The 18,920-nt window shown below is 38.6% G+C and overlaps 2 protein-coding genes across 4 annotated transcripts in view; both read right to left on the reverse strand.

Moving 5' to 3' along the window:
- Positions 1-901: 901 nt before the first annotated feature.
- On the reverse strand, positions 902-1,934 carry LOC115369089 (phospholipase A2-like). The gene is made up of 3 exons (XM_030065602.1): positions 1,802-1,934; positions 1,504-1,637; positions 902-1,080 (listed from the first exon to the last, which is right to left on the reverse strand). The coding sequence occupies exons 1-3, from the start codon at positions 1,906-1,908 to the stop codon at positions 962-964; spliced, it is 360 nt and encodes a 119-aa protein (XP_029921462.1). The 5' UTR covers positions 1,909-1,934; the 3' UTR covers positions 902-961.
- Positions 1,935-9,877: 7,943 nt separating this feature from the next.
- Positions 9,878-18,920, reverse strand: part of prkab1a (protein kinase, AMP-activated, beta 1 non-catalytic subunit, a) — an 11,539-nt gene continuing 2,496 nt past the window's right edge. For 2 of the 3 annotated variants that reach the window (XM_030065313.1, XM_030065312.1), the window contains exons 3-8: positions 18,184-18,353; positions 16,036-16,129; positions 15,190-15,304; positions 14,658-14,791; positions 14,330-14,398; positions 9,878-13,474 (exon numbers count right to left, since the gene is read on the reverse strand). In XM_030065313.1, the coding sequence (XP_029921173.1) occupies positions 13,397-13,474; positions 14,330-14,398; positions 14,658-14,791; positions 15,190-15,304; positions 16,036-16,129; positions 18,184-18,353 (660 nt within the window). In that variant the 3' untranslated portion in view covers positions 9,878-13,396. The remainder of the gene's footprint in view (positions 13,475-14,329; positions 14,399-14,657; positions 14,792-15,189; positions 15,305-16,035; positions 16,130-18,183; positions 18,354-18,920) is intronic. The other variant, XM_030065315.1, reaches the window with a different exon arrangement.

Consider the following 18,920-nt stretch of genomic DNA (forward strand, 5'->3'; position numbering starts at 1 on the left):
TTATTTAATATATGACCTGGGTTACCAATTTAGACTTTAGCATAATGCAGCACCACTGAAGCCATGAGAGGTAATTTCGAAAATGTGTCAGAAATAAGCTATTAACCTACTGACTTTTGTCCCCAAAAAAACTTTGGGAGACACTCATATGTCAGCAGGCCCAGAAACCTGAACACCATCCTTGTTGACTTTTTAAAAATCTTTTACCTAAACTATTTATGGGCTCTCGGTATCCTGGTGGAGTCAGGAATTTAAATGCACCAGCTTGGAAACAACCCAGGTCAGAGAGTCTTTTTAACTCAAATCAGGCTTTCTCCTGGGATCCTGAGATGTTATTGAGGGTTATGTTCCCCGGCTGAGTTTGGCTGAATGCCCACTCAAAGGTATTTCTGCTTACAGAAACAACTGAACAAAACAGCAGAGAGATTCTGTTGCTGTGGGAACAACGCCTCTTTGTTGCCTCTCACTCCCTCTCCTCACAATAAAGCCCAGATAGAGGAGAAGTAGGGAGGCACTCTTTTTTGTCTGTGTATCAGCGCCTGTGATGCATAGACTCAGGCAGGCAAACAGAGTAGGGTACATTATTTCCACCATGCAGCAACACATTTTTTTCTTCATTATTGTTATTTGTAAGGCACATGGTGCTCTCATTCTTTTGTATCAAGCCAACTCTACTTTGTTCCCTCAGATCTCATTCCCTTGCCTGTGTTAAGACTTGAAGTGAAATGGTGGAGCTCAAAGGTATTCAAGGACCAACACAGGATGGAGACAACACATCATAGTAAAGAGAGAATAACAGTAAGCAATGATCTTCAAGAAAACCACAAATAACTTTTTCTTTAGACGAGTCTTACTTTAATATCAACAGTCATTTTACAAGAAGAGATGTTGCTTTTGGGGAAAATAAAATGATGGATATTTTGAAGCAAAACTCTTAACCTCTGGTAGTTGCTGAGTGGCCCTATTGGCAGCGGTCGCTGGGCAGGTGCTCGTGCTCAGGGATCCAGGCGGATCTGGCGAAACACTCGGCGGCCTTCCTGTCACAATCACAGATGAACATCTCGCACGCGTCATTTTTGCCTGGACAGAGGAGAGAGCAGTGAAGTTATAGTAAATCAAAAAGTGGATTAAAAAAAAATTCATCACCAGTCAATGATCACCAAGTTAAGTTTGAGTTTCATTTTTTTTCACCTGATGCTACTTACTTAAATGTATTTTATTTATTCATGTAATTACTTTATTATTCTTATTCTTAATCTTATTACACAACAAGTATTGAATCTGAGTGGTGATTAGCCTCCATTATGCCTGGAAGAGAGGCTGATCAAGATAAGAAGTGATAAATAATGTATAAAACAATGAGCAAGGACAATGGTTGTGAATCAGCCTACAAAAGTAGGTCGCTTCATCATCCTGCTGGACATTACAACAAGAATGTTTGCACACAAGAACAGTGTCTAAAGCTCATAAGGTTGAGAAAGACTTCCACATCATAGTACTCACTCTCACAGGTGATCTTCTTGTTCTCTTTGTCACAGCTGTAGTGGTAGAGCTCAGTGTAAGGGTTGTCAAACACAGGCCAGCACTCAGGATGCTGCATGGCATCAGTGTAACACTGATCATGCACTTGGCAGCACCTAATGGTCAAAAATACATTACAGAGTTCAACACAATATACATTTTTCCTGTGACAAACACAGTTTGTTTCAAGTCAAGGGAATAAGCAGGGGGAGATTATGGGGTTAACTATGTTTATACAGCGTGAAAGTGAACAGATTGACTGAAGCAGTATTTCTCTGACCTGTCCAGGTCATCCACAGGGGTCCCAGAGCCTCCCTTTCCACAGTAGCAGCCGTAGTCAGCGTAGTCAAGGATAGGCCAGCTATTGGGCATCGTACACAGGATCATATCTCTGAACTGGTTTAGTGCCCTGTAGTCCAAACCAGCCTGGGCTGTAACACCAAAAGCAGAGAAAAGATATTATAAATTTGAGAATATATGCATATCTGCAGCCATCATGCATGTAATTGTGATCATCGGGATTTACAAGCATGAAATGAACCTAACACATACTCATTACTTACTACCCAAGGGGATTTGAATTGAGTACAGTCGGACTTGTTTGCAGATCCTTGACTTCATTCTAGATTCTCGTAGATGAATCTGCAAAAAAGTCCAGTTGCCCTCGATTCAACTCTCACTGGATAATGGATGGGTGACTGAGAACCTTCACAGACATTCTCACATTATTGTAATTGAGTAGCTTATTTATGTATTTGTACTTTTTAGGGTATATTTTTAAGTGAGTAATTTTACTTTTCCAGAAGCATTTTTTTTATTTATCTTTTTATTTTGCCTGAAGCATTCTATTTAGCTACATCACATCCATCACAGAGTGCACATTTTGTAGGCTTGCCAAGAGCATTAGAAACTGAGAAAAGCACGGATGTAACTAAATATGCTCATTTTAAATTGAGTAGCTTCTGTGGATTTTTTTTTTTTTTTTTTTTTTTTTTAAATCAGTTATTTGGCATTTACATTTTAAAATCACATCCATGACAACAGAGTCCAAATGGTGTCAGCCCTCTATAAGCAGCAGAAACTGGGCCACCATTATGAATGAACGAATTTTGGTGCGCTGTTTTTGTAATGCCTGAATTTTCAAATTCTAGTACTTTTCCCTGAACAAAACTGCACCAGCATAAAATGGTCAACTGTAAAGCCATTTGCTGTCTAGTGCTGCATGGAAAAAAATCACAAGCAATATTTTTTTCTAAAAAAAAAAAAAAAGAAAGAAAGAAAAGAAAAGAAAAGAAAAGTAACTACCTTCACTATGAGAATATTTTAAATGAGATACTTTTTACTTTTACTTAAGCAGATTTTTTGACCAGTAATTGTACTTCTATGTAGGTAAAGTTTCGGCAGGTGACAATAATTCCACCTGAGTAAATTCTCGTAGGCATTTAAAAGCTGCAACTCACCGATGGAGAGGCCTACAGCCAGGAGAAAAACAGCCTGGAGAGAGTTCATGTTGTGAGTCCGGTGGTCAGTCGGAGCAGTAGCTCTTGGCTGTCAGTCTCAGATGGGGCCCTCTTTATAACCAGTCTGAGACCTTGGGATATGTGCTGTCAGATGTTTGTGTTGCACATGGTCACATTTGGCACGCAATGAACGGTGTGTAATGGGCAGATGTAAACCAGCATATGTAAAAGCAGGTAAAAACTCCCACGTTCTCTATGAACTCTCAGCTGTCACACTTATTTGACGTTTCGTCCAGACATTTGTCATCTGTGCTCCTGCATGCACTCAGTCAGCTGACAGGGCACATTACATCATTGAAATTTCTATTAGTTTTCTATTAATGCCTTGTTGGCCTTGTCACAAGTGTGTAATAGTGCACAGGGCAAAGAAACATCTCATCAAGCTTCATATTATCAGTGTCACTGTTTTTTACATAAACTAATTTAATAACAACAGAATTAATTTGCAATAATCACTCACATAAGAGAGAATCAAACTGTAAATTTCTAGCATATGCTTCACAAATAGCATCTGTGCGTGTGTGTATTGACAGCAAAGCCTTTATTTTATTATTGCACATGCAAAAATGCATGCACAATGCTAAAAATAGCATTCACCAAAGCAGAGGTGATTCCAAAAATAATTCACAGTAAGCATAGGTTATGCAGTCAGGGGCCCTCTTATCTCCGTAAAGACAGAGATAAAAATGAAGTCAAATATACCTTAACCATGGTGCTATGGATGCGTACCATTTTCCACCATATGTATCAGCGCATGGAAAATCCCACACTAAAAGGGCAGAGCTTTTCCCTGTACTGAGCGGCAGCTATAAGCGTTCCCTTTCAAAGAAACACAGATATACAAAGGTGCAAAGACTTAGTATTTCAACTGTAAATTCTATCTAATCTAAGAGGTTTGATTTGGTTAATATTTCATGAATTAATTCTCCAAGTGGGAAAAATCTCTTTGTTAACATCTAGTTGGGGCACAGGGTCAGCCAATTAGTGCAACAACACTGGAACAGGTAAGTTAATTAAGCACATTGCTGATGTTGCACGAGAAGTCGAACTTTTGCCCTTGTGGTTGGGGAGTGAGCTGTTTACATGGTAGACCTTGATCCAGGGATTTCCAAACTTTTTGTTCATAATCCCCAAGTTGACTCTTACTAAGCCACAGACACTCCTTGAAGTGATTTTTGCATTAGGGGACACTGACATGAATAGATCTTTGTTAAGTCGTTTAGACATCATACAACAACACTGACAGATTCAAAGTGGTGAGATTAAAATATAATATTACAATAATCACTCACACTTTTTTGTATCATAATTTCTAGTGAGCTGAATCACAGTGAAATTAAACCATTCATTGTCTTGTCTGGAAAGTATTTGTCATAAAGTATTATCATGAAAACCGTTTCGTGACAAATGATCTACAGTAAAGCCTCCCAGCTTCTCTGGTAGCTTCTCCAGAAAGTCTGTAATATGACCCTCCTCTGAGTGGCGCAAAATATGAATGATAAAGAGTAAAGCTGTCATCTGTGGTCCTACCACAGGATTTGACAGGCCCGCTGTGGGAGGCATCTGATGATCCTCGAACATCCCACATAGTTTTCCACACATACACACACACTTACCCTAAAATACTCCAGAAGCGTTTCATCAGATCCTGTGGCCTGCGAAATGACCGCTCACGAATCACTGTTTCCCAACAGGAGACAATGCCCAGTTCTATAGAATAACGTAATCACAAATAGGTGCATTTCAGCACGTCTCCAGCCGGATGTAGAAAAAAGGCCTGAAACTGCTTTGGTGGGAAAAACTGGTGAGCAAGCTTTCCACATCAAAGATTATAGGCATACAGCCAAAAATATATCTTATATGGAAAATAGATCCAGAGACTATCATGTATGGTGATCACAGTGTTTGAGTGTGTGCCTTGCTAACTGAAATGTTGGAATAGATCCTAATAGATGAATTTACCTCTGAAACTACTGTTTTTTTTTTTTTGTTGTTGTTGTTGTTTTTTTTTATCAAAATATATGAACTTGCCCTCATGCTAATAGGAGGATAACATTATAAAGTGGATTTACAGAGCTTTTCTGTAGAAATTAAGGTGATTTTAACAATATTTTCAGGCATTCTTTCTTCATATATTCAGAGTTGTTATTTGTGCATAGGTGCCCCAGCTATCCTCCAATATAAATTTGCTGTAGTTCATGTAGGGGACAGCATGGCAATGCAGTTAATGCTTTACAACCCATGGAAACTGGCTGCTTCTCACTGAGATCATCATAATAATAATATGGACATATGTTGCCTTATACAATTGGACTGATGTTAATTATTGGATTGTATTATGCTTTTGTTGTGTGGATCACATGACTTTAAGATGGTAGCTGTACTCTGTACTTTTCAAAAGTCTGAGGAAGAGCCTAGTGTTCACAATGTCACCGGCCAAGTAACTCAAACAGGTGCACTTTTCATGTGAGGATATTTCTTTTGTTCTACTGTGTGAAAGTGGTGCATCTCTTATGGGGTTGGCGATTAAGACATGCTTCCAGCTGAATCAGTTTGTCCTCTGAGAATAAATAGTGTGTATAATACATTATCAGTAGAAGAGAGTCAGTATGTCTGTATCAGGCTGGCACGCTGTGTGTGCATGTCTATTTTCTCCCATTTGCGAGTGACTGGCTTTACAATGATGTCTGATACACCATCTGCTGTGGTGTATGCTGTGTGGTTGCGGTCAACAGTGAACTGCTTTGTGGCAATCAAGGCGAGACTAACAACCACAATAGGGGGATTTCATAACAAAAATAATGGCAGACAACGGTAAGCAATGAAACTACACAGACGCTAAATGTGTGGCAGATCATACACAAATACAAAAACATGGGTGAACACTGGCATTGCTTGTTTGTGTATTCAGAAATTGATGAAAGGGCTCAGAAGCAGAGCTTGTTTGCATATTGCAGGACGGGCAGGATACTTACCTGTTTGTTACCGGCAGCAGGAAGCCAGCAGTGCCAGAGTATCCCACACAGTTCATCAGAAAACCAATCAAAATGAGTGGCAAGTGTTCAAGAGTGAACTTGCCCCAGCTGAGGGGGAGGAGGGCAGCAGTAACAGCACACTTGATTGCCTCAAAGTAAAAAGTTAGACATTGTAAGCTTGAGGATGTGCTGTCTGTCTGCGCAGTTTGAAGGTGTTTTCTTCTCTGTAACATCACCATGGCAGTCTGTTTAAAGTGATTTACTAAACTGAAACCCAACAAACCCAAGTAAACCACACTACACTTACACAACTCATTTTGCACAGTCAAATGCAATGCGATGCACTTTACAGATCATTAAAGAGAGAGGGCGTTCAGACAACAAAGCCCAAAAATCTATCTGTACATTGATTTTATTTCAGCACAGGAATGACCTTGTATGCCAACACATGCAGTAAAGAATGGCCCTCTATGTCTGTACAGTTCCCTCATAATACAATATAGAGCAGACTCTATAATTATACAGTGCAAATTACCAGTCTCGCTTAGCACTCTCGGAATTGAACATACTCAGGTATAGGAAAAAGCATTGAAATAAATTAACAAAAAAAGACATAAAAGGAGAAATAATAAAATGATAATATTAAATAGAAAAAAAAGGATCACAGTGAAAAGGCTTGGCTGTACGGTAACGATTTCTGATTTTGCCTCCAACTATCAACCGACTCTGATCCCTTCAGGGTCTCCTGCTTCGCCAAGGCCAGTGTTGGAGTGTTGGATTGGTGGGATCTAGAGAGGAAATACCTGACAAACATGTCTAAAATGTAATCTGGTTTTCTGAAACTAACCAGAGACGTAAACCCAGATGTAGTGTGTTCCTCTTCTGGTTCTGGTATGCACCCTTGCTGCTGCATTTTCGACAATCTGCAGATCATGTAAGGTTTTCTTAGGTAGTCCAATCTGTTAGACATAAAAGCAGGTATGAGTTTTTCAGTGTCTTCCCAGGAGAGGAGCAGCTGCAATCTGGCAATATTCCTTAAGTGGAAAAAAAGGCAGCTTTGGTGATATTTCTGATGTGTGCTTCAAAATCCAAATTTGGGTCGAAAGCCATGCCAAGGTTTCTGGCTTGGGGCTTAAACACCAAGGATCTTAACTTGGAGTGTACCTTTGCACTCTGGGCCTCTGCTCCAGTAACTAAAATCAACAGTATCAAAAGCTGCACTTGAAGAACTAAAATTCTCCAGGCTTCCAATCATCCAAGGTCATTCTCAGTTCATATACAACTTAAAACTTTTAAACTTTTGAGGATCCCTTTGAAAACCTGATAGTACATCTCAAGGGGATATTCCTAATGAAGAATTTCAAACAAACTTTCAAGTGCCGTGGTGAGAACGTAGACCGGATTGGAATTTCACTGAAATACTGTTACGGTTAAGATAAGAAAAAAAAAAAAGTCTCTGTAAAAACAAAACAAGTTTCTCAGTGAATTTTGCTCAGGGAGCTTCACATTGGCTGAAAAGTTTTAAGAGCTGAGATTGCTTTTCTTCAAGAGGGCAATTTCAAGTGCACCAAGGAAGATACCATTGCACAGAGATTGGTTTCTAATCACCAGCATGTCACCCTTATGACAACCAAAAACTCAGCTTGGATGGGATGGGATCAAGAGAGCATGCTCTGGGTTTAAGTTGCAAAACCTCAATTCTAAGCATTTCCCTGTCAGTAGCAGACAAAAGAAGAGAGAGTCCCCAGGCTGGGGCTAACGAATGTGATTATTAATACCCTTAGTGATTTTTTTTTTTTTTTTTATCCTCTCTCTGAAGAAAGCTGCATACTGATCACACAGAGATGTGGAGAAAGTGTCAGGAGAACTCTTTGGAGCAGGATTTTATGGGCTTGTTAATTGATGAGAGAAGAACACAAGGATTAGTCTTACTGCCAGCTATCAAATTAGAAAAAGTAGGAACGTGGGGAGTTCATAATCGCTCTGTTGAGAATAGAGATGTTTTATAAATGTCAAGATGGACTTGATTTCCTCCACATAGCTTCAGCTTTCCTTCAGTTTCCCTTTAGAGGAGTTACATCCTCTGTTCTCCACTGACATTTGTGCTTAGATGAAACTTTTCTAACAAGAGTAAAAAAAAAAAAAAAAAAAGTCTATCTGAGGTGTAATTGCCTGAGAAGGGATGAGTTGGAGATGATAGGACTATTATAGTGCCTAATAAACGTCTCAGACGGTTCAGAGATAAGATAACATTTCTTTCTCTGCAACAAAGAAGGGAGCTGAGGCTGAGTCAGAAAAGGATGCACAATAATGGTCAGATACAGTCAGATCAAATCCCATATTAGTAGTTTTGAATGTTTAGCCCGTTTGTTTACTACAATTTACCCACACTTTATATTGCAACAAAACCTTCTGCAAATCACACGTGCGTCCTAAATATTTCACAACATATAATCAGAATCCCATGGCAATTTTTAAATATTACATTTCTGGTTGAAACAACCTAAAATGTTTTGCTTCTGTGGCTAACAATATCATTGCCACTGCTGCTTTTAGGGAAAACTAACATAGATGACTTTGTTACAGTGATTGAATACTGATGTGAAGAAAGTTTGATGTCTCTGAAAGTTCATTTTCATATCACCGCAGAATGAAAGGAAACCAATGACTGGAGATAAGGTATGAGAAATTATATTGGAGTTATGAAATACAGCTGCTTGACTCGGGATAAGATTTGCAGAAGCATAAAGATTATAAGTTGATTGAGGTAAGTTACCTTCCTTTATTATAAAAGTGCTTTGAGTATCTGGATAAAGTGCTATATAAACGTAAGCCGTCATTATCATCATTATTGTTTTCATTATTATTATTTTATAGCTATTACATGCAACATGCAAAATCACTGGTATGGTTAAAGAGGAGGCAAGAGTCTATGTTATAGTTTTATAATGACGTCTTATGTAACACTGTACTGAGAGAGAGCCAGAGCGACTCAAAGGCTGACCGTGCTTAATAGAGGAGGAGGAGGAGGAAGTAACTTTTCTCTGCTGACTCTGTCTGTGCAAGCCTGTGTGGACTGAGGCTTTTGTTTATTATGGCTATACAGTCATGCCAGCACATCCACATCATTAATTTTCTGAGATATCCCCGTATGGAGAGGAGGGGGAGTGTGTTATCAGGCGGAACATTTGAACACACACATATGAAATACAAATCACAGCCTATTGTTCACTTTGACCGTAAAGATGTTTTCATTTTTGAAAGAAAAGACTACAGGAAGAGACAGTATGATGGCGTAGTGGAGCGTCCCAGCTAGGGGCGGCACACACACACACCGGCTGCCCATCAGCGTGGGTTGCAGCAAATTCATTCGCCACAGGATGACTGGAAATCATGAGCAGTATTACACAAGCTGCATGAACACAAGGCTGTTTGTGCAAGGGTGGATGAACACAAATGTTTAACACAATCAGTCAACTGCCACAACTAATGAATCCTGAACTTGCATTGAATAATCTGAACTTACACTGAATAAAGTGTGCTGCAGTCCATTTAATGCATGTATTGCATGTGTTGCGAAAATATATATATTGCCATTTCTCTGTTATGCCAGCAAAAAGAAAATTATATTATTAACAATATTACTATTACTATTAGTACAAATAATAGAAAAGAATGCAATAAAAATTTAAAAATAAAATTTAAAAAAGTGTAGTCTGTGATGATTCTGTATTTCTCTTAAAAAAAAAAAAAGAATAAAGTGAAATGGAAGAAGGGAAGTGTTATTGCATGTATGTATTGTTGTATTTTAATCACGTCAGGCAGACCCCAATTAACTGCAATAAAACAACAAACTGCATATGAATTCATAATTTAATCTTTAATAGAAATCTCTCACAAATGGAAAGTGTATACTCCAGTGTGGTTCAAAGGGTTACATCAACAGAAATTCTACTACATGTAGATGGTACTTGACATTTTAACATCGATAAATCATTAGCACTTTCATTTTAAGACATTAGCACAATTACCCCAGAAACGAGACCATCATAGAGAAGATTATCAGCCCCCGCCAGCCTCTGCATGAATGCGGTGAAATCTGCTGGATTTTAGACACAAATGGAGACCAATTTACAGCACAAAACAGAAAGAGGGCTGCAGCAACAATCGACACCAGAGAGGAGGGACAGGCAGCAACATCCTCTTTGTGAGAGCAGGCAATGGGGTTTGAGAGAGTGTAGCCTCAACAAAGCGTCAGTGTTTGATCCAGGATTTATTTAAAGGGGATTAGCTAAACCACATACTGTTTTTGGAGGGTCATTGTCAAATGCCAGGGAGTCACAAAAGAGGTGAATTTGAACTTATTCATTCAGTTAATTTCAAGAACTTTAACTTTAGTTTAACATTTTTTCTCTTATTGAAAATAAATTAATTCCCTCTCCTAATCCTCAATACATTTCTTTATAACATTAGCTTAGATTTTCCCCTCCCTCACCTAACAAATCTATAAGCATATTTTTTTTATTAAAACATTGTTTAAAAGATTAATAAATGTACTGCAAAGTTAGATAGATTTTTTTTCTTTCTTTTTGCTATAGCTCTGACTTTTCTTTTCACATGAAGTTCCAACCTCTAATGTTTGTTTCTTTATGGCATTACGACATGATGCTCTCTCCCTCCACTAATTTATGAAAACAAACATCTCCCAGCCTGCACACCTCCATGGCCCTGCCATGTAGGAATACATTCCAGTGTGGTCTCTCCTGGCTGAGTTTGACACCCAGGCAGTGTCAGAGATTTTTATTTATTGATTTATCTGGTTTTAACTTGCAGTCCACCTCCTCATTTCCATAATTCTCCAGCTGTTGTCCTGCACTTGTGAACAAAAAGAAGAGGCAGTCTGCTGCAGCCTCCAATCTGTTCCGCATGGAGATTTGTGCCTTGGTGATACTGCAAGTCCGAGTGACCCCCAAAACTCTTATTTATCGCCTAATACTGAATGTTTTTTTTCCCCAAAAACAATCTGGGAGAAAGTCGATTGGATCCATGAATCAAGTTGTAGCGGGTCATTCATGATTTTTAGAGGGCCAAGATGCATGCGGTGTAGATCAAACACTGCACCGCTGACATGAGAGAGAGGCTGCCAATCATCTTCACCATGGTCTCATTTGTTTATGGTAATTACACTATGTTAATGTGGTTAATTTGCCAATGACATACTGATATGTGAAAATACTACACAGAGTCTTCAACTCAAAACATATTGCAATCCTTCAAACTTCCTTTGAAATAAGCACTGACTATGAACAATATAGTCAAAAATATCTCCATTATAACAAAAAAACGTCAGTCACATGTTCTTGTGCCGACTCCTTGATCAGTATTGTCCTTCAGCCTCATTTTGGTCCCTTGACCCGCTTAAGAGAAAAACTCAAGGATCTGATATGGTATTTGACCTGATCTCTCCATTCTTTGTCTTGATTATCTTTTTTTTTTTTTTTTTGACTGAAAAAGCAGGAATTGGTCTGAGATATTTCTTTGTAGGAGCAGGTACTGTTACTGTGCAAAAGGGCAAGACTGTTTCTTTAATTATAGTGGAGTTTCTTGTGCCGCTGCTGTACGCCCTCAGTGGGCCACTCCAATCGAAAAAACACAGCCTATTTCACAACCACTATCAGCTGGCACTTTCCATGGCACAAACCAGTGCTGTCATGTTCAGTCTGCCAGCATGGTATCATCAGCGATTTAGTGTTACACTCATATCTTTCATTACTTTCACAGAATTACGCTGTTTAAAAGAAGAGAAATTGTTATACCACTAAAGTATCAGTAGTATAGTGCATCAGTAGTTCAAGAAACACTAAATTAGCTTTGATTCATTAATGAACTAAACATTATTCCTCTGATATTTCAGGTATTGTGCTGAGTTGAGCACCTAAACCTCACTATGTGTACATTCTGATTTAAAAGTGGATGTTTAGCATTGAATTACAAAACTAATGTTGTGATTGTAAAGTTTAGGCCAAATTCATTCCTGAATAAAGACTCAGCTTGTCAGTCTGGCTTTGATCCCAGTTCCCTATCAGCTAAGCCACACCTTGTTCTCGCCTCAGTGTTGACTGAAATGAACTTGGCCACAATACTGCCATTGTCTATATAAAGGGAGTTGTCAGACACTACATTAACCACAGTGGTAAATTCTATGAATACTAAACAAAAACCAAACAAATATACAAATTATACAAAGTGGTTTGGTTACTGTGCACTGTGTGGTGTTGACTAAATATCATTCCTCCAATTACGGATAAATAGGAAAAAAATGTTGTGAAAAACTATTGCAGTTAAAGTCCTCTGTCTGATGAAACCTTAACATCACATTCACACCGTGTTTGTGCCTTTCCCGTCTTCGCATCGAATGGAGAGATTTTATGTCACCAAGGGAAGGCAAATTCATGCATCTCACAAGCCTGTGATTTCTCCATATATTTTCACTCAGATTTCCCAACAACCCCCACATCACATATACATGTGTTTTAAATACAGACATGTCCTAGTGTTGTACCTTATTATTATTGCCTCTCTATGTCTACGAAGCAAGGCTACTATTACTGAAAACTATAGAGGGCAGTGAGAGAACAAAAACGAGGCAGATTAAGGAGGATTGGAGTGACTGAGTGACATTTATCATCCTAAACAGATGTAAATAATAATATACAATGAGTGTACAAAATATCTCAGATCTTTTAACCCCCTTATGACTCACAGATCCACCTAAGATCTTCATCGTTAGGCCATTGCTACCCAGATCCCTTTTTTTTTTCAAAGCACTGAAAACAGCAACTGGCTGTTCTGAATGAATTGGCAGCCTATTGGTTTATATCATTATATCTCAAAAGGTCTCCACAAAGCGCACCTTATTTTCAGGACTGCTAATAGGGTTCAGATATCACATACTGCACAGCAAAGTTACCTCTTAAAAGATGTTTTTCCTGACAAGCTTTTTTTCCCTTTGTACCTGTCACAGTTTAATTGTACATGTCTGTTTTATCATTAAATAATTCTGATGTATATTGTGGGCTTCTATGTATTACTGCAAAGCATTTTGTGAACATTAATACTGAAAACTGCCTGAAATCATGTCGATGTTTATTTTCCACCAGCTTGTAACTTCTTATTCAACCTGTCTCCCTCTCTTTACCTCATTTAGACCTTTGTCTTCAAAACAGAATATAGAGTTTACAGGTGAACTCCATAAGGGATATATGCCTGGATTCACATGGCCTTTCTACATTATGGAGAAAGCAGGTGGACCTGGAATATTTTGTAGACTCAGTGTACAGTAACACACTATGATAGGATTAACAAGACTGGAGTCTTCAGTCAGATGGGCTTATATAATAAGGTGGTGACATACTTCTTCTTGTAGCGGTGTGTGGCACTAAGCACCATAACTCCATCCTGTGGTGGAAAAAGGTAACATGGAGAGAAAACCATAACCAACATAACAAGAAAAAAAACATACCAATAAACAATTCTGAGACTTAATGAGATGCATGCTTGAGGCAAAGATTCACATGAGCCATGTGAGGACGTGCAGAGCACCGCTGGCTCACTGGCAGCAATACCACTCTCTCTGCACCCAGGTTGGTGTAACAAAGTTATCATTCTTACTATTAAAAATGTTATTAACTGTGCAGATGGAAAAATATGTAAACATCAGCATGCCCACAGCCATAAAAGGCTAAAATATTAGAAAACAGACATTCAGATATGTTTATTTTCACAACAAGAAGCCCTATCGGATGGGATGAGATGCTAGAGGAGCAACGTTTTTCTCCCCAAATCCATTTCTTCCAAAAATGAGGTGTGGACAGGTATGTTTGATCGCAGCTTCAAAGCCTCAGAGATCAATATGGCTTTAAGGAGAAACACCCACATTAAAAACAAAAAGTAGCCTGCTGGAAAAGAATCAATAACTGGCTATCTGATCGGCTGCCAACGCTTACGGAGAATAATGTGTGCGGTGTAGAAGTTTGCCCTGCTTGCATGCTTTTTTTTTCTTTTTAGATATAGTGCAACCTAACCATCTGAATTTTTAGTTTGTTTCTCTTGTCGCAATGTACTGTAGAAAAAGTTCAGCATTTGTCCTTCAGTTATTCTTTCAGCTGACTTTGCGCCGCAACCACATGCAAATTTGCTATTACCAGCAACAGTTCCCACCTTCTATTACAAATGTTAACAAAGCTAATCATTTTTGGAAATAAGCGTTTAGTATCACTTTGTTGGTGTGATGTAGTTAACATGCATTCTTACCTTAATGGAGAGAGCATAGAGGTGGTTAAGCATGACGTGGTTGGGCTCTGGGAGTAACGCAGGGTCACACTATATATGGAAAGAGAGAGGGGAGAAAAGGAGTTGGAATTGACTCCAAGTAAGTTAAACAGGGATGGACTCCTCCTACTAAAACATGTCAATGGTGTGATAATAGCAGCACACACAAACACACACACATGCACACAAAGCCAGAAAGAATGGGCAGGGAAACAGTTAAGAGAATCTGAAGTGGCAGTGTGTGGGAGATGTGTGTCCAAAACTCTAAAATTATTATAAAAGGGGTCAAAAATGCATCCTGAGTACTTACAGAAATTCCAGTGTCTTTGTTGAGGATGACCTGTAGCAGGTGAGGCGGGAGTATGGGGGGAGACTTAAACTTTTCCTCCTGTTTTGGGACATAGGCATCCTGATGATACGGTCCAGGAGGGGAGCTGGAAAGGTCTTAAAAAAAAAAAAGAAGAGAAAGACTTTAAGGGCATGACTGAAAATGAAGAAAAATCACAAAAAAACAAACTAGAATTTCTTGACTTGGTTTGAAAACTGTAGTTTGTATTCAAAATATTCACTGCTACTTTGCTACAATCATGGCTTTATCTGAGAATTATTCTTCCCTATCAAATATAATCTATGAAATAAAAGTGGGCTGAAGGTGGTCATGTATATATGAGTCTTAGCAACAAAATATTTTCATACTTAACACTTTTGTCAATTAAAGGCCTGGGAATACTAAAATTCACATTTCATACTCTCAGAGACTCTCTAGACCTGCAAAGGGGCCTTGTACTTAAGAGAAATCAATTTAAACAAAGCAGACGTAATGAGGCGTAGTGAGTGGTCACCTGACATGTCAGAGCATTTCTGTGAGTCCACCATGAGGGCGTCAAACACCTCAAAGTCAGTTTTCTTCACCTGGATGACATTGTTGACTGTGCCGAGCTGGTTGGTTACAACTGGCTGCAAGGAAGCGTGACATCGTCAATTCACAACTAAACACACACACAAAAAACAAACCAGCCAAATACAACAGACTCACTGTTTGATAAGTAAAGCATGACTGTGCAACAAAACAAGCACAGTGACAGTGACAATGACAACACACTGACCTGAATGTCACCAGGTTTTATTTCAGTTTCCACACATGCAAACACTTTAACAAACATATGATAAGTCAATATAATTTTGTTACCTTATTCTCTTATACAGGAGAAAAATCAAACAGAATAAAATATTTCTGTGATTTTCCCTTAAATTACTGCTCTCAGGATTAGCACATCACCATGCACAGCTGAGTTTGTGCACATGTTGTTTGGATTATCTGCCCGCCCATCAAAACATTATTAGATCGTAAGGTTAATTAAAATGTGATTACTATTATCAGATGACCTCTGCATTTACCAAAAAATAACAGTTCAGTTGCATTCCCAACTTCCTGAAAATTTTAGCCACGCAGATTTGCACTGAATCAATTTTACAGATGCTAACGATGATAATTAAAATTACAGGACCTTCCCCAGTACAAAGAATCAAATTTGAGAAGGGCTTATTATGCACTGCAGCACAAAAACAAAACTCTTCACACCTGCAGCAGCTCTTGAAGCTGCATGATCAATGGTGAGTTGATCAAAGAGCTTGTTTGACAAAAAGTCTGTCTTCCTTTGAGGTTAGGGTCAAGAATGTGTGCTGACCTCGGTTGGGTCGTGGGTCCACTGGCCATCCACATAAAACTTGTACTGATGCTCCCCTTCAGGCAGGTCAACGATGGCCACGAAGTTATTCTGACTTTGAAAGAGGACAAAAGAACACATTAAGCACACACGCCACAGAACACAGCTATAGCCTAAATAACTTCCTATTTTAAATCTTAAGATAGGAACAGTCTAAGATATGATTTTTTTCCCAAATTTTGCATTACAGAAGCAAATCCTAACTAATTTTAAGAATCCCCTCCTTTCTTTCTTCATCCTACCTGATCTCAGGTTACAGATGCCATGAAATGGACTTGTACTTTGTTGATTTTATTTATTTCCTGTTGAAACAGGATGTTTGGGCAGGACATAGCGCCAACAGGGTATTAGTCTGGGAGAGCAACGCTGTTTTATTTGAAGGGATAGGTGGATGAGAGAGTATGTTTAAAGATTAGTGCAGGTTTTATTGCTTGACATTATAATTTACACCCAATAGTGCAGGATGATGTCATTATTTAAGATGCTCTGTTTTACAGGAAGTAGAAGTCATGTGAGGTCATTTCATGGGGACTTCAAGAAATCCTAAACACTCAAAATAACACTGGCTATCAACTTTCATGCCTGTTACCTAGCAACCGACACTACTTTTCTCATCTCATGGAACTAAACATTAGTTTTTAATCGCTGTTTTTTTCCCTGACAGAAACTTTTGATTAGCCAGCAGCACTGCACCAGTGGGCAGTGCGTTGTTTGATCTCCCATAAGCCTTTCTGTACACAAGTTCCACATGCTGACATTGTGTTGGTTCTGTAAAAGCAATAAAAGATAGGACAGGTTTTAGTATTTGATTATGGGAAGTTAGGATGCTCATGTTATCTACTTTTGCTATCTCTACAACCCCTCTATTATCTCTGGGGTCAACATGGCCCTAATCAATGTTTAACATCTCTAAATACATGATTAACATCATTTTTTGCTTCATATTTCATGACTTTTCATAATCTAATGGGGACAAGTGGCTAAACATATGAACGTGACGATGTGTTTTCAATATCCTGTACATATTTTTTACACATCTGTTTCTTTGGGGTCAATTTGACCCCGGGCTTTTGTAGCTGTACAGAAAATATATAGGACATGTCATCATTTTACAAAAAAATTATTTTAGATGTTTTGGATAACAATATGGAACTATGACATGTCATTTATAATCGTCAGAAAATCTCCATCTGCTTTAGGGCCCTAAGAGAACATAACCAAACCTGTAGCAGTGAGAGAACCACTGATTGTTCATGAGACATTTGGGAGGGAAAGGTATGATTCCCACAAGACTTTTGATGTATAAGGGGGGTGAATGGGGGAGGTTATGTTTTATTTAAAGGGATATTTAGGTTATCAACAAGACAAATAAAGTACCTGACATATAAACTTAGTTAACAAATTTAATTAAAATGATTTTCTGGGGGATTAAACTACTGAGGTCAAATTGCCCCTGATTGATGATACTGCTCATACTGGCCAGACTGTGTCTTACACTTTGTCCACATTAATATTTTTACTAGCTTAGAGGGAATCCTGTGTATTTTTTTCCCCACCAGCTACAAAGGTTTCTACTAGGGATATAGTATATTAGAGTTTATGCTGATATCCAATATGCCGATATTTTCCAACTCTTTTCGCTGATTGCTGCTTGCCAATATATGCACAGATGTTTTACATCTAACTGCAGAGAAAATCAAGTTTTTCCTGTAGTGGAATTAACATATTATTATGGCTACTATTATTGTGGTAACCCACTATTTCACATATTGATATGTGATATTGGCAAAAATGTCCACTTCAGACCAATACTGATATTTCATTTTAAAGTCGATAACGGCAGACACAGATGATGTGCCGATATTGTCACGCATCCCTACTTTCTAAATCTGCTCCTCAAATGTTTTATGAATGACTTCTTACATTTTCATCAGTTCTCAGACATATTAATAAGCATTGGCAGCTTCAATGAGGAATGGTAAGACAGCTTATCAGTTGAAAGACTGTAACACAAACAGTGCCAGGTAAACAAAAATGAAAAGAAAAAAAATCTTACTCTACATGTGTCCCTTAAGTACAGCATCCCCAATGGCCTGACTGTTCACTCACCTCCTGATAAGGGGAATCTTGTTGGCCCAGTTGTTGAAAGATCCCGATAGATAGACCTCCTTGCCATCTCCGGTCCAGCGAAAGACGGTCGGCCGGTCTAAAGCTGACCCTTTGTCATCTGCTTCCAAATCCTGTTGCCATGCAAGAAACTCCTCTTTTTCTAATGGAGCCTACAGCCATGGAAATACCACAATAAACTGCTCCTCCATCTATCTCATGTATGTGAGGAGAGGGTTTCATGAGCAAGGATGTCACCATACCAGAGTTTAGGTAGCTAACACCAACGCTTTTGAAACTCCACAAATCTCGGTACCTGATTTGATACCATGGCAAAACAGAAATCCCATTCTGCACAGATGCCTATATTTGAAAAATTTAGGCTGCAGACTAAGAACACTGAGTTACAAGTGCAATACTGATCTATAGCCAGAAAAAGGGAGGGGTTAAAAAGGAATAAATCAATAAAATACTCACTGCAAATTAAAGGAACTGTATGAAATGCCCTCTTGTGACAATAACTATAATGTTATATCATGTGCTCTTAGTTTGACTGACATGACTGTTGCAAGATTAAAACATAAAGACTGAGGATATATAAGAATAACAAAACCTACTGACAGACTGAGCGATCAAGTTGTGTCTTTACTACTGATACTAAACTCAACAGTGTTGGTATCATTTTTGAAATTGTGGTATTGACTTGGCACCCCAGTATTGATTCTTGTGGCATCCTTATT

This window comes from Myripristis murdjan, chromosome 12 (assembly GCF_902150065.1).
Source record: "Myripristis murdjan chromosome 12, fMyrMur1.1, whole genome shotgun sequence".
NCBI lineage: Eukaryota > Metazoa > Chordata > Actinopteri > Holocentriformes > Holocentridae > Myripristis > Myripristis murdjan.

Excerpts from the sequence above, each read along its gene's own strand:
- LOC115369089 (XM_030065602.1), bottom strand. The coding sequence starts at position 1,908 with ATGATCCTGTGTACGATGCCCAATAGCTGGCCTATCCTTGACTACGCT. Across the intron at positions 1,638-1,801 it reads CCTGTGGATGACCTGGACAG|GTGCTGCCAAGTGCATGATC; the intron begins GTCAGAGAAATA and ends TTTGACCATTAG. Across the intron at positions 1,081-1,503 it reads CAAGAAGATCACCTGTGAGA|GCAAAAATGACGCGTGCGAG; the intron begins GTGAGTACTATG and ends TCCTCTGTCCAG.